Raw genomic sequence first — 15931 nt, forward strand, 5'->3', positions numbered from 1 at the left:
TATTCCAGAACCATTTCAACATCTAAATCACCTATGCTTAGTCTAATACAGTGACGATTTAGTCCAATCAACGTAAGCTAAATATGATGTGGTTGTCCATGGTTCTGATTTCTCTGTGTGTATGTGCGTATTTGCATGCTTGTAAATAGAAAGAAAAAAAACATTGATTCAACCTACTTATAGAGAAACGCCAATGCCATCCTCTTTCATGTTGCCTAAACAGTCTATGACTGTCGTACAGTACACGCTTTTAGTTTTTTTGAATCCTAGGTTACCTGGTTAAAATACTTGCTTGCTAGCTTAACTTCCTTTCATAGGCAATGATACGCCAGGCCAGCTAGTTAACATTAGCATTCTACTTATAGCTACATGTTTAACTTCCATCCTCTCAGGACAGGGACACAATGTATGAATTTATGGTTGGATCCGTTATAATCATTGGCCAGTACGGAGAATTAAGTCAAAGCAGAAGTCCAAATCCCTATCTCCATCCATGGCTAATTTAGAAAATTTAGCCATGAAGACAACACAATGTTGACGTATGGCTTGTGATGTGAATGGTCTGAAGCCAAATCCAGACTGGCTTCTCTTTACACCTTTTTTGGTGAGCCAGGACCATTCACAGCTGAGCTTACTCAGTTTAGCTCAACTGATTGGCTATTTAATTTTTTTTTTAATCAAATGGGGGCCAAATGCTTCCTGGCTTCTTTTGCATTCAATGCTACGGGCTGCAACAATGTCATACTCTTTCTGACCAGACAGCATCAGATAGATTTGCTACACATACTGAGACAGAGGGGCACTGTTTCGTTCGCACGGATGCTTTTGCCGGTGAGATACAGTCAGCCTCTTGCGAATTAAAAGGACATTTATGAAACACTGAGAGATGAAAGATACATTATTTTGGACGTTTTTTTCCCAGTAGATTTTTGGGGGAAGCCTCCATGATTACACTCAATCTTCCCAAGACATCTGAAACCCTACCTCTTTAAACAGTATCTTAAATAAACCTCCTCACCTCAGACCCCTCCTCCCCCAATTTTTTTTTTTTAAACAACTGAACCAGCACTTGACCCCTCCCTCCTCTAGCTCTGACTCAACTGCTAGCTACTTTGATAAACATTTGACTTTTTATGTCTGATGTAGTTGTCCCACTTAGCTATCTTAGGATGAATGCACTAACTAAGTCACTCTAGATAAGAGAGTCTGTAAAATAACTAAAATGTAAAACACAGTAAAATATCTTTAACAGTCAGAATCTACTAAAAGTGGTAGCAATGGTATGTTTGCTCCTCTGTCCCTTCATATTGAAGTGGAACATTAATTCATTGGTCATCAATCGGAAACATTCTAAGAAAGGGGATATCAAAATTAAACAGTTAGATAAATGTTTAACTAATCTCTAAATGGTAAAGTTTTGTTTAATCCTAATACATGTTATATTCAAACTTTTTATAAACACACTGCTCCATAATACTGAGGACATTGTCCCGTACAGAGGTTCCCCCACATTGAAGACAGCTTGGCAGTCTTAAAAATAGAAAGCTAAATGCTACCATTAAAGTATGCGTAAACAGGCAATAAAGAGACAAAAATATTATATCATAACTGCAACAAACATTGTTAGAAACGGGTGTAATTGGCAAATATCTTCCTCTTCTCTGTAACTGTGCACATGTGTGAGTTTGAGTGAGCAACAGAGAATGAGCAAGAGAGAAATGGGGGAAACTTTACATGACTCACCAATTAGGACGAGAGTTTTGCGAGATAAAATAGGATTTGGTTTACTTTACTAACTTCTATTATTAGAAGCAGTGCTATTTCACTTGGATTTCCTTACACTACACTTCTAATGCACCCATACGATAACCATTTTTGGTTTGAGGTAGAACTATTTTGAGTTCCATGTAGAACCCTCTGTGGAAAGGGTTTTAAATGGAACCTGGAACCAAAAAAGATTATTCAAAAGGGTTTTCCTATTGGAACAGCTGATGAACCATTTTAGGTTCTAGATACCACTTCTTTTTTTTGTGTGTACGATCAGGCAATCATGGGAAGCTGAATAGCATGTCTCTTGGGGAATCCAGTCTGAGACGTGATGCATATGGGGAAAAAAGTATCAAACAGAAGAGAAAATAACATTTTGGCAACAACTTACTGTCAATGACTATAGATTTAAGGAAGGGTGCTTCTGCTCTCTCCTTTCACTGGGATGTGCCAAAATAGGTCACTGGTAACTGAGTGGGTGCCGAAGCACTGCTGTAGAGGCCATGCATCAGGTCATTGACATGTTTCAGGAACTGTAAAGACAGATGAATCATGAGTCACCATTACCTAAGATCTTAACTAAGTTAGCCTAGCAAGTACATTGACTATGTAACCTGGCAGTGAGGCAGACAGATGAAGAGATATAGATGGCCTGTTTTGCTTTCTGTCTATTTACATTTCTTAGTCAGCAGGCTAGATACATTCTGTACTCCTCCCTTTGTTTCCTCCATCCAAGCTAGAAGATTCCTGCAAAAAAAAAAGAGAAAGAATTGAAAAGGGCAGTTGAGAGGTGTAACGTTAGAATGAGTGTTGAGGGGGAGCAGGGATAGGCTAAATGTATCCTATTGTCAAATACAAAAGATCTCTGATTAATCAAGAAAAATCTTTACATCCAGTGTGGGGAGGTACACATTTCAAGAATTTTACAGTAGGCTACCTTACTGTCTCACACACAATGTTTCCTATGTGTATTCATGTACACTCTCTCTCACACACACACACACACACACACACACACACACACACACACACTCACAGCTAGCATGACACAATGTTGACATGATATTTTCTATAGATTATGATCACAATCATCTCTCTCACACTGAACACACACACACATAGCTAGCATGACTACGTTGACATGAATGTTTTCTAAAGTTGTGATCATCTCCTCTCTCACACACCTGCAGAGAATATACACACACCCCTTTACAATCATTAACTCAACAGATATTATTTGAATATCTAGCTAGCTTCAACAGGTAGAACTTCAAATGTACCATGTCCATAGTGGATTAGCCAGAGAGCTAGCATTAGCCAGCTGAATTAGTTAGTTAGCTAGCTAATCTTACCTTGACTTTCGTCTCCCCAACAAACTGCCGCTTTACTTACTAAAGTAAAACAAGAATTCAGGAGAACAGGGACTACCACTTTTAGAAGTTGTGTACATTTGGAAAAACTGTTGCTGTTGACCAATGTGCTCGAGCAAGCAGGCTGCATGCAGAGATCTTTTTTTTTTAGCTAGAACTAGTATGGTTACCTCCATATTTAGCTACAGAAATGAAAATTAAATGACTGCACGGATTCTGTTAATTGCTTAAAAGCTAAGGGAAAATATAATAGTAATATTTTCAGGGTCAAATTCAGGTGCAATACATTGACAAATTATGTATGGAAATAAATGCGATAAAAATAGGGTTTTGAAAACCCTAGTGGATTGAAGCATGAAATAAATGAAATATTGAAATAAAAGACATGCTTGTGTTATTTCTTAAATAAATAGTCATAAAACTTCCAAAACAGAATTCAGTGGAACAGAAGAAAATGTGCAGCACAATAAACAGTGCAATTAGCAAACACAAATGAAAAATGACCATTAGAAGCCAACACATACAGCAAGCTACCAGATATAATTAATTAAACAACCATTATTTCATGGTACTGCCATTTTACTGCATTTTTGTATGGGTATCCTGTATGTTTATTGCCTAGAACAAATATTATGGAAGTTAATATACTTTTCAATTTGGTGGACTGTAACTACGAAAAACACTGCCATAGCCTGTATTAAAACCAAAAGCATTTATAGCATCGGATATTCTCTAAAATTAGGGATCATCTCTGATAGCTATAGGATCGCAGAGACTATCACCAATTTGAACTTTTAATGACCAAGCAAATTCCATGACTTTGGGGTGAAATAAACCCCCCCCTTGGTATTTCAACACCTGCCGAATAAAAGCCTCAAATGGCCTTTCTCCTGAAAAAGTGAATCGGGCCGGATAAATTTAAGTAGACTCGGCCCGGGTACCATTACCCGGAGCCGAGAGTAATATGATTCTACCAGCCTGCATGTACAGTTGAAGTTGGAAGTTTACATAAACTTAGGTTGGAGTCATTAAAACTCATTGTTCAACCACTGTACAAATGTCAAACTATAGTTTTGGCAAGTCGGTTAGGACATCTACTTTGTGCATGACACAAGTCATTTTTCCAACAATTGTTTACAGACAGATTATTTCACTCACAATTCCAGTGGGTCAGAAGTGTACATACACTAAGTTGATTGTGCCTTTAAACAGCTTCCAGAAAATGGTGTCATGGCTTTAGAAGCTTCTGATAGGCTAATTGACATAATTTGAGTCAATTGGGAGGTGTACCTGTGCATGTATTTCAAGGCCTACCTTCAAACTCAGTGCCTATTTGCTTGACATCATGGGAAAATCAAAAGAAAATCAGCCCAGACCTAAGATTTTTTTTTGTAGACCTCCATAAGTCTGGTTCATCCTTGGGAGCAATTTCCAAATGCCTGAAGGTACCATGTTCATCTGTACAAACAATAGTACGCAAGTGTAAACACCATGGGACCACGCAGCAGTCATACTGCTCAGGAAGGAGATGCGTTCTGTCTCCTATAGATGAACGTACTTTGGTGTGAAAAGTGCAAATCAATCACAGAGTAGCAGCAAAGGATTGAAGATTCTGGAGGAAACGGGTACAAAAGTATCTATCTCCACAGTAAAATGAGTCCTACATCAACATAACCTGAAAGGCCGCTCAGCAAGCAAGAAGCCACTGCTCTAAAACCGCCATAAAAAAGCCAGACTATGGTTTGCAACTGCACATGGGGACAAAGATCGTACCTTTTGGAGAAATGTCCTCTGGTGTGATGAAATGTGAAGGCTTGCAAGCCGAAGAAAACCATCCCAACCATGAAGCACGGGGGTGGCAGCATCATGTTGTGGGGGTGCTTTGCTGCAGGAGGGCCTGGTGCACTTCAAAATAGATGGCATCATGTGGGAGGAAATTGTGTGGATATATTGAAGCAATATCTCAAGACATCAGTCAGGAAGTTAAAGCTTGGTCACAAATGGGTCTTCCAAATGGACAATGACCCCAAGCATAGTTCCAAAGTTGTGCCAAAATGGCTTATGGACAACAAAGTCAAGGTATTGGAGTGGCCATCACAAAGCCCTGACCACAATCCTATAGAAAATTTGTGGGCAGAACTGAAAAAGCGTGTGCGAGCAAGGAGGCCGACAAACCTGACTCAGTTACACCAGCTCTGTCAGGAGGAATGGGCCAAAATTCACCCAAATTATTGTGGGAAGCTTGTGTAAGGGTTTGATCCAAGTATTTTTTAAATAAAGGCAATGCTACCAAATACTAATTGAGTGTATGTAAACTGACCCACTGGGAATGTGATGAAAGAATTAAAAGCTTAAATAATTCTCACTACTATTATTCTGACATCTCACATTCTTAAAATAAAGTGGTGATCCTAACTACCCTAAAACAGGGAACTTTTACTAGGATTAAATGTCAGGAATTGTGAAAAACTGAGTTTAAATGTATTTGGCTAAGGTGTATGTCAACTTCCGACTTCAACTGTAGGTAGGGGTAAAGTGACAATGCAAAAATAAACAGCGAGTAGCAGTAGTGTACAAAAAAAAGTCTGTAGCCATTTGCTTAATTGTTCCGCAGTTTTATGGCTTGGGGGTAGAAGTTGTTAACCCTCTTAAGGATCCACCCTTTTCAATTTTTGCCTAAAATAACAATATCCAAATCTAACTGCCTGTAGCTTAGGGATTGAAGCAAGGATATGCATATTCTTGATACTATTTGAAAGGAAACACTGAAGTTTGTGGAAATGTGAAATGAATGTAGGAGAATATAACACTTTAGATCTGGTAAAAGAAAATACCATCTTTGAAATACAAGAGAAAATGCCATAATGTATTATTCCAGCCCAGGTGAAATTTAGATTTTGGCCACTAGGTGGCAGCAGTGTATGTGAAAAGTTTTAGACTGATCCAAAGACCCATTGCATTTCTGTATCTAGATTGCCCAAATGTGCCTAATTTGTTTATTAATAACTTTAGGTTCATAACTGTGCACTCTCCTCAAACAATAGCATGGTATTCGTTCACTGTAATATATGTCCTGGGAAATGAGGTTGTTACTTACAACCTCATGCTAAGACGTGGCTCTCAGGTACCGATTGCCATGCGGTAGCAGAAAGAACAGGCTATGACTTGGGTGGCTGGAGTTTGACAATTTTATGGGCCTTCCTTTATACTAGGCGGTGTCAGTGGTCCTGGATGACGGGAAGCTTGGCCCCAGTGATGTACTGGGCCATACGCACTACCCTCTGTAGCATCTTCCAGTCAGATGCTGAGCAGTTGCAATACCAGGCGGTGATACAACCGGTCAGGATGCTCTCGATGGTGCAGCTGTACCCTCTTCACAACTTGTGTTGGTGTGTTTGGACCATGATAGTTTGCTGGTGATGTGGACACCAAGGAACTTGAAGCTCACAACCCACGTCGATGTGAATGGGGGTATGTTCGGTCCTCCTTTTTCTGTAGTCCATGATTAGCTCCTTTGTCTTTCTCATGTTGAGGGAGAGGTTGTTGTCCTGGCACCACACTGCCAGGTCTCTGACCTTCTTGTAGGCTCTCATCCTTGTCGGTGATCATGCTTACCACCATTGTGTCATCAGCAAAATTAATGATGGTGTTGGAGTCATGCTTGGCCACGCAGCAGTGGGTGAACAGGGAGTACAGGTATAAAGCACCACCCCTGAGGGACCACCGTATTGAGGATCAGCGAGGCGGATGTGTTACCTACCCACACAACCTGGAGACGGCCCATCAGGCAGTCCAGGATCCAGTTGCAGAGGGAGGTGTTTAGTCCCAGGGTCCTTAGCTTAGTGATGAGCATGAACAGCATTCTCACATAGGTGTTCCCTTTGTCCCAGTGGGAAAGAGCAGTTTGGAGTGAAATAGAGATTTTGTCATCTGTGGATCTGTAGGGGCAGTATGCGAATTGGAGTGGATCTAGGGTTTCCGGGATGATGGTGTGGATGTGAGCCATGACCAGCCTTTCAAAGCACTTAATGGGTACAGATGTGAATTCTACGGGGCGGTAGTCATTTAGGCAGGGTACCTTGGCGTTCTTGGGCACAGGGACGATGGTGGTCTGCTTGAAAATATATTACATACTTGGTCAGGGAGATTGAAAATGTCAGTGAAGACACTTGCCAGTTGGTCCGCACGTGCTCTGGTTACCTGTCCTGGTAATACGTCTGGCCCCGTGGACTTGTCAATGTTGACCTGTAAAGATCTTACATCAGCTACGGAGTGTGTTCACAGTCGTCTGGAGCTGCTGGGGTTCTCATGCACGCTTCAGTGTTGCTTGCCTCAAAACGAGCATAAAATGTATTTAGCCCATCTGGTAGGCTCACGTCACTGTGCAGCTCGTGCATGGTTTCATTAATATGTTGTATTCAAATAATATTTTGAGAGAGCAAAATGACACAGTTCAAAGCCCTTTGAACATTAGTAATACAACATAATCGACATGATAGTACATCCTAGTGGTAAGTGTATGTAATGAAACTTTGACAACGTTGGATTGTTGTTGCACCTAGTGGGTCACTGTCATCCCAGCATCACACAAGCAGCCACAACGCAGATGGAGCTTCTGAATGTCAATTTGCACTTCCTTCATGACAATATCATTCAGTATGCCGCCGACCTCGCTGCCACTCTGCCCGACAAGCTGTTTTCTATTTTGTCAACTCAGGGTAAGACACCATGTCCTACAACCTATGACTTCCTCCTGAAGCACAGCCCCAATGACATTCGCTTAAGAATAATGTAATATGTCTCCAACAGTTCAGAGGCCAATGATATGGCACTACACTTGCCCACCAGTACACCAAACATGAAGACATTGCGCTTGACCAGTAAGGTTTCTCACATCACACAAAAACTACTGTTCCGCTTCCTTTTCACATGCATGTCTCAGTAGATTTTTTCTCTAAATATATATATTTTTTGCTGAGTTGTCACCCAGTGCTGGAGGCCAAAACTCTTGCCCAAGGGGTACTCAACTAAAGTAGCAGAGTAGATACTGCCTCTGAGCATACAATATTAGTGCACTATTATACTTTACCATTTTCTTATCGGTGAAGGATAAAGAGCCAGAACCTCATTTAAGTGAAGATTGAGGCCATTGTGATCGTAAAAGCTATTGCTTTTATCGTTGACATGCGACAGTGAGTGTTGATATTTCTGATATGGGCCCTCTGCAGGGGGAGTGTTTGTGGCAGATAAGGTGCAAACAGGTTTTGGGCGTGTGGGGAGCCATTTCTGGGTCTTCCAGCTGCAGGGTGATGTTTTCAGATGAGTAGTCAGACTGGTAATTTACTGCGACAAGGCCTTAGGAAGCAACAACTTTGCAAACATATCAGTGTCAGTGTTTGCTGCAGTCACAATTCAGTGAAGAGTTAACACTATTCTTATTTTGGTATAAATCTTTGCATTATTTTTTAGAAGAGAACCTTTAAGCAGAAATATCCTTTGGTTTCATCTCTCATTCCAGACTGAAAGAGGAGTATATCTGTGTCAGTACAGACGGCCCCTGGGAGAACATTGTCAAGTTTAAACCTCCCATGTGCTTCAGTATGGAGGATGCAGACTTGGTGGCAGACAGGATACACCACATTCTCACAGGTTTTTGGAACACTTACCCTATAGCCCTGACTTATTACAATACATTTACACAGTTCTATAGTATACATTTATTATACTTAAGGAGACAGAATACCCAGTATCAACAAAACATTTAAACCCAAGTCGACTTAGCCTCCACAACTGCAGTGTTTGCAGAACTTAAATTTCAGAGAGCTTACACTGACCTGATTCCTTATATCTGCCGACACAGAAGTGTTGGGGGACCATTTCTGAACCAGGCCAATGGCACTTACACAACAGTCTTGAAGGATCCATACTACACACCACCTAAGCAGGTGTGTAGGGACCGGTTGACAATTCTACTTTTCCTTTTCAGACATGGAGCGCAGTCATCAAAAACTGGACAGTGGAGATTTCTAAGGTTTGTATAAACCTGTAGAAAGATTTAATTGCATCAGACAGTAAGAATTGGTCACAATCAGAAGGAGTCAGAGGTAGTGTTGTTGATAGTGTGATGTGCTCCTCCAGGAGATTTCACTAACCGTTAAAAGTGCATTTCTCAGACATTGGATTTCATAGGGCAGAGCACCGGGGCCCGTATCTACAAATCATCTCAAAGTAGAAGTGCTCATCTTGGATCTGTCCATAGAAATGGTATTTATGATCTAAAAAGGCTAAACTTATCCTATATCAGCATTCCTACTTTGAGGTTCTTTGTGGATATGGTCCCAGAACTTGGGTATTTTGCTTTTCATACAAACTGCAGTCCTCATGGTGGAAAATAAAGGGAATGACGCAGACTTATTCAACACAGCCAATCTCAAGGATCCATACCACAATTAAGGATAAAAAGTCAAATTGTTAAGACATTAAGATTACACTACTAGATCTACCAACACAAGAATGTTTTGTGACAATTCATGAAGTGGAATTAGTGACTGCTTTTGATTCTGCATGAGGGACATAAGAGAAGCAGTGACATATGCAACAGAAAGGCAATACATTTCTACTATAAAACACTTAATCGTGATCCTCACATTTATACTTCCCTGTGGAAATAGATAATCACATAGCAACTACTGGATCAAGAAGTGGTCACAAAGGTCTACTGATACAGTAGAAAAGTGTATGTTAAGCTGCATTTACACAGGCAGTTCAATTCTGATATCTTACTTCCCCACTAAATTAGTGTTTTCACCCATCAGATCAGCTCTGTGAAACAATCTGGGACTGGTCTTTTGACCAATTAATTAGTGGGAAAATAATCAGAATTGGGCTGCCTGTGTAAAACAGCCTACTTGACAAGAAATGGACACCGGCCCAGGCAGACTGATGAGGTCACTTCCAGCTGATCTTGATAACTGCAACATTGCATGGCAACAGTGACTTTGTACACATGACTGTATAGATGACAGACGATGTATGGGGGTGGGCGTGCACTTACCAGAGGACTACAGTTATTACCTTGACTTATCCACTTATAAAAACATACCAAATACTGTAGTTCAACGTCAGATCCAGTGGGGTAAGATCAGCTAGCTCGGAAAAGTAAAATGACGCGGAGGCTACGTAGCACAGCTTTCAACCCATTGACTGAGCCAGTTATCCCTCTGCCAGCAAAGTATCTGCCACCGCATCCCAGAGAGGCATCCATCTGTATGGCACGATTTTAACCTTACCCAAGACAGGACAAGTAATCCATTTAACAGTACAAAGCAGTTAACAGTAACCAAAACAGCATTAGGGGGAGGGTTTATAAATGATAACAAAAGGATCCACGTGTAATATAAACCAAAAGTTTATTTCTACCAATTTGCCCAAGACACTAGAGGAATGAGTTTCCAGAGAGAAAGGGAAGGCCCTCTACTTACATTAACAGGCTTGCGCTCAGTTGTACTGTATCGTATGTAACACTAGTAAAGCCACTTTTTAAAAAATTACAGAGAAGATGGGGGGGACCTCATTAAAAGCCAAAAAAACGAATGCTGGTTGTCCTCGTCTACTAGCCAAATGCAAGCATTCACTAGACAAGCTTACAATGAAACCTTTGATTAGTTTTTAAATCTCTTATTTCACCTCACCCCACATCTGAAGCCATGCAACTCGCGTCAAACACTCAGCACGGGAAAATGTTTTACTAATCCTAGAAATAACAAAAAAAGGTAATTGTTTTATTTCAAAAGCTTCTGAAAGCTCTGCTCCGGTTTGTTGGCAAATCCAGTAGACATGTAAAATACAACCACACAATACATTAGATTCAAAAAAGGTACCAAAAAGTACAGTAAAAATAACACTTCCATCTCTGGAAATGTAAATGGACAAAACCATATAAAATAAAAAATAAAAAGGTGGAAAAGTGACATTTGCTTCCCCAGTTCCTCACTTGATCTGTACATATGGAGCATGAGTCCAAATTTCTGCCAACTCCAAAGGAAAAGCCAAAGCCCATGTTCGCTGTGGCCGGACCATGGGTTTCTTTTTTCTGATTTACTTAAGACCTTAAGAGAGAAACATGGTGCTTACAGTTACTGAGCATAACCAAATGGCATTTTGTATTACACATGGACACCATGATGTTTATGAATGACTTAACAGTTGTATACTTCTATTAAAAATGAACACTCGGAGTGGGGAGAACGTCAAAGGGGACATGACACCTAGCTGCCATACCTAGCACCCCATCGCAAAGGCCCTAATGCTTATACTGGGTCAACCACCACCTCAACCCTTATTGATCAAGTAGTGTTTGTAGGGATGCATCTTAAAATGGTTGGCACATGGAATGAGACCATTATTAATGAATTGCAGACCCTCCCCACCCACTTCCCCCCGTTAACAAACGTTTGAATGGGATCAGACTAGATGGGAGAAATTTTGGAGTCAAAGGGCACAAATGGTTACAGCTAGATTGTCATATCACCATAGATGATGCAAAAATGCATACCTGCACTACATGTGATCAGTATGGCTTGTAGCTACTCTGGTGGCCTCCACGTCTTGGAGTTTTCCCATAGCCTGCATTGCCCTGGTCTGGAGGACAAGAAAGAAAGGGACTGAGTGTCTTCCGTACGACAAGGACCAACAAAGTTTCTCACATTTGCGTTTTTGGGTGGTTATCGCTTACTGTAGTCGTAGCCACCCCCATAGCCATAGTATCCAGCGGAGTAGTCGTAGTTGCCATAGCCTCCATATCCGCCGTAGCCTTGCTGTCCACCGTAGCCGTAGCCCTGGTTCCCATAGCCCTGGTTCCAGTAGTTGTTGTATCCACCACCTTGGTTCCAATTCTGGCTCTGACCTGAGAAGATTACATTACAGTGATTAGAAGCACATAGAGCAGAGTTATATAAGCAACCACTTTGATCTTGGGACTGGGGTGAGAGGAGCCTATTTTAGAACCCGGTTCGCCAGGTTAAATCCACACAAGGTGTTTTGTGTAGATACTCACCTCCACGGCCCCTGCCTCTTCCACCACCTCCACCTCCACCGCCACGGCCGCCATATTGCTGCTGCTGGTACACCTCTTTGGGCTGTGCTATTTTAATCTCACACTGGAACAGATCAGTAACATGAAGACTTAAGGTTGACATGGGAAAAACCTTTGCCACACCCACTGCATGGATCTTCAATGTGAGGGTTACATGTTACCTGAAGAAACCACAGAATTTGTTATATACAGAAAACTAAAGCTTAAATTGAAAGGAGGAAATCACAACTCTGCAATCATACGTACAAAAAGAGACCGTGCACACACACACAACCCTTCAATGCATTGACTGCATTACAATTGTTACCTTGCTTCCACTGACGTTATGGAATTTCTTTTCTAGCACTTTTTTGACAGGAGTTTCATCCTTATACGTGATGAACACGAACCCCCTTCTCTTCTCCGTCTTTGGGTCCTGTGGAAGCTCGATTGTCTCTATCTGCAGGTCAAAGGAAAATAAAACAATTACTGTTAAAACACCACCTTACCACTAAGTCAGTGTTACCCCCAGAGATAGATGTTGATACTGTACCTCGCCAAAGGTTCCAAAGTACTCCTGGATAACTTCCTTGTCTGTGTCTGGGTTGAGGCCACCAACAAAGATTTTCTTTACGGGCTCCTTCTTCATAGCCATGGCCTTCTTGGGGTCGATCTGTCGTCCGTCAAGTCGGTGTTCCTTCTGTTCCAAAACCTAGACAAAAAGGAAAAAAAGCAGCCAGAGAATGAATGGCAAATAGTTGTAGGACTGCAGGGATGTTGCCAAGTTGTAATATTCCACATGGGAACACTGACATTCAATATGCATTACAGTTCTTAGATAAAAGTAACAAACCCCAAAAACATGTTCTCTTACCTTGTCTACACTGACTGCTTCTTTGAATAGAATAAAGCCAAAGCCTCTTGACCGGCCTGTCTGCTGGTCCATCTTTATGGTGCAGTCCGTCACTTCACCGAATTTAGAGAAATAATCTTTAAGATCTTTCTTACTTGTGTCCCAGCTAAGTCCTCCAACAAACATTTTCCTAGCAAAGAAAAAAAGGATAACTGACTAAATATGATGGTTAGGTAACAACCGCTCTAAAAGTGTTGGGGAACGATAGTATAGGGTTCCCCAACTGGCAGCCAGTGGGACGAATCTGGCCTGTGGTTAGTTTTATTTGTCCCCCCAAATTCTGAGAGAAAATGTTCATATCTTTTTTGTTGGGTGGGTGAATTTTCCATTGTTAGGACATACGACTAAAACAAGGAGACCAGCTTCAAGTGATGTAAGACATCTGTTCCCAAATATAATCGTATAGAAATATAATCAAGGTTTGAAATTATGTTTTAGTCAACAACACATATATTGTAATGAAACAGTAGCCCGAGGTCCGGCGCGCTATCGACTGTGCCGCAAAAGCATGCTCGTGCGGCAGAGTCGATTTCCGCGCTTAAAAACCTAGGGTCGTTACAATATATTTATTTGTTGACCTTTTTGCAGTCCATAAATTTGTAATTACGTTCTGGCCCCCTTGCCAACCGCTCCGAAAAACAAAAATGGTCCCCGCGGCCGAATCTAGTACTCCACAAATCAGTGGCCATTATTGTTGAAGATCGGCTGGGCCTACTACTACTGTATGGCCAAAACGACATCAAACCCCAAATATCTGACCAGAAAGTCCGGTGTGTGCCCTAAACAGAATACACAACCTAGCCCTGCAAAAAGATACTCCCTCTCCGGCGATTGTGTTACATTTAATCGCTGCTGGAAGTGGCGCCCCCCCTCGCTCCCCACATGGCGCCAACAAAGCCAGACCGAACAAAGGAGCGATACAATCCATTAACACTCTGCCGAGATCGAAAACATTTCTGTACTCACCCTGCATCCTCCTCGCCTTTGCTGGCGTTGATCTGTCCGCCTTCGCCTTCAGTGGCACCATTTTGCGAATCTTCTCCCTCTACTGCCGCCTCGTCTTCTATGCAGGCTTCGGTCTCTTCCTCGCCTTTATTCAAGGTTTCGGTCTCTTCCGCTTCATCGGCTGTCTTTGCACTGTTAAAATCATCCTCGCCTTCGTGGCCGTTTTCTGATGTTTCCATAAACTGTTGCTCGGTGTCAGACATTTTGTAATTGTTAGGTTCCCCTTTTCCTGCACAAAATGAAACATTGTTACCAAAGGACCTGTACAGTTATGTAACCCACACGCCGTACATGCTTCGCCATTTATGCTATGCCAGTGAATTACACTCCCCCACCATTTTGGCTGGCAACATTGTTTTTTTGTAAATGTATGGGAGACAATGTTCCCGGAATGACAGCGAGACATGGCAATCGACTCATCGAATGAGGGTACAACAAAATATATTTTTTTGCACGGACTGAATGTAACAACCAAATATCGTCAATGTAACTGTGTCGCGCGGATAAACCGTTAGCATGAACCACACCACTCCGTTACGTAATGCGAAGGCCATGCGAGCTGTTTTACTACTCAGATATTACAGCCACATTTATGCCTAACACCGAAATAACGAAAATAGTTATTCTTATGGTACTTACACAAATACAAAATAAGATGAATAGATGGAAAATAATCCCCTAAAGCCTCTTAGTGATCACACAATCAGAAAATACTCTCCAAGATGGATTCTCCCATACAACGCCAACTCGTGGTTGGTTTTATAGTACCCGTTAAACAAAAAACGACCTTTCATTTAGGGGCCTCTGATTTGATCCCCAAAGCTGTCTATCATGGCCATGGCCAATTATGTACCCCGATTCAGTGTACACGCCCACTATACGTAAGAACTTGCAGTACATTTTATTATTTTAGGTACATTCTTGAAGAAACCAGTCTGCAAACTACAAAACAATCAAAAAAGATGAGGGGGGGAGGGGGAGCTGTGGCCAAGAGACCAGAGGTGGCAGAACGGAGTGCTCGGGTTGAGGTGTTGGGTTTGAGCATAGCCTGAAAGTAGGGAGGGGCAGTTCCTCTCGCTGCTCCATAGGCAAGTACCATGGTCTTGTAGTGGATGCAAGCTTGGACTGGATGCCAGTGGAGTCAGGGCCAGAATAATGCAGGGGCTTACTGGGGCTGAAGTCCATTGGCCCATGCCGTGGGGGGCCCAAGAGGCAGCAAAAACAAATAAGTATATATACAGTATATCAAATCAAATTGTATTTGTCACATGTGCCGAATACAACAGGTGTAGACCTTACAGTGAAATGCTTACTTATAAGCCCCTAACCAACAATGCAGCTAAGAAAAATAAGTAAGTAAAAATGATTAAAGAGCAGCTGTAAAATAACAATAGTGAGACTGTACAGGGGGTACCGGCACAGAGTCAATGTCGGGGTGGGGTGGACGGCAAAACAAATAGTCTGGGTAGCCATTTGATTAGCTTTTCAGGAGTCTTATGGCTTGGGGGTAGAAGCTGTTAAGCCTTTTGGATCTAGACTTGAAGCTCCGGTACCACTTGCCCGTGCGGTAGCAGAGAGAACATTCTATGACTAGGGTGGCTGGAGTCTGACCATTTTTAGGGCCTTGTTGGGTGTCTGAAGTAAATCCTTTGTGTCCAACTCGTTAAAGAAAAAATCTTCATCCAGTACGAGGTGAGTATAAGCTCTTTTCGGTTATAAGAGACGGGTGCCAAAAACATTATGCACAAAATAAAGCAAATAAATAAAGCAACAAAAAAAACACAATTACACAATTGGTTAGGA

At 41.7% G+C, this 15931-nt stretch overlaps 2 protein-coding genes and 1 long non-coding RNA gene across 4 annotated transcripts in view; 1 reads left to right on the forward strand and 2 right to left on the reverse strand.

Moving 5' to 3' along the window:
* LOC116355004 (uncharacterized) overlaps positions 1 to 3958 on the reverse strand; it is a 4732-nt gene extending 774 nt beyond the window's left edge. The window contains exons 1-2 of the long non-coding RNA XR_004204216.1: positions 2444 to 3958; positions 2159 to 2300 (exon numbers count right to left, since the gene is read on the reverse strand). This is a non-coding gene — a long non-coding RNA (uncharacterized LOC116355004). The remainder of the gene's footprint in view (positions 1 to 2158; positions 2301 to 2443) is intronic.
* phykpl (5-phosphohydroxy-L-lysine phospho-lyase) overlaps positions 1 to 11224 on the forward strand; it is a 25404-nt gene extending 14180 nt beyond the window's left edge. Inside the window, exons 13-14 of the transcript XR_002251465.2 lie at positions 8656 to 8786; positions 9124 to 11224. The gene's annotated coding sequence lies outside the window, so the exon portion shown is untranslated. The remainder of the gene's footprint in view (positions 1 to 8655; positions 8787 to 9123) is intronic.
* hnrnpaba (heterogeneous nuclear ribonucleoprotein A/Ba) lies at positions 10522 to 14898 on the reverse strand. 2 transcript variants are annotated; one of them, XM_020452453.2, is made up of 9 exons: positions 14768 to 14898; positions 14090 to 14357; positions 13085 to 13253; positions 12764 to 12922; positions 12539 to 12670; positions 12193 to 12295; positions 11872 to 12042; positions 11692 to 11777; positions 10522 to 11245 (listed from the first exon to the last, which is right to left on the reverse strand). In XM_020452453.2, exons 2-8 carry the CDS (start codon positions 14329 to 14331, stop codon positions 11707 to 11709), a joined length of 1047 nt encoding a protein of 348 aa, XP_020308042.1. In that variant the 5' UTR covers positions 14332 to 14357; positions 14768 to 14898; the 3' UTR covers positions 10522 to 11245; positions 11692 to 11706. The 2 variants fall into 2 exon arrangements, with proteins under 2 accessions (XP_020308042.1, XP_031653528.1); XM_031797668.1 differs by lacking the exon at positions 11692 to 11777 and having other exon boundaries at positions 14768 to 14883.
* Positions 14899 to 15931: the final 1033 nt, after the last annotated feature.

The sequence above is a fragment of the Oncorhynchus kisutch genome, linkage group LG19 (assembly GCF_002021735.2).
Source record: "Oncorhynchus kisutch isolate 150728-3 linkage group LG19, Okis_V2, whole genome shotgun sequence".
In the NCBI taxonomy this organism is placed as follows: Eukaryota; Metazoa; Chordata; class Actinopteri; order Salmoniformes; family Salmonidae; genus Oncorhynchus; species Oncorhynchus kisutch.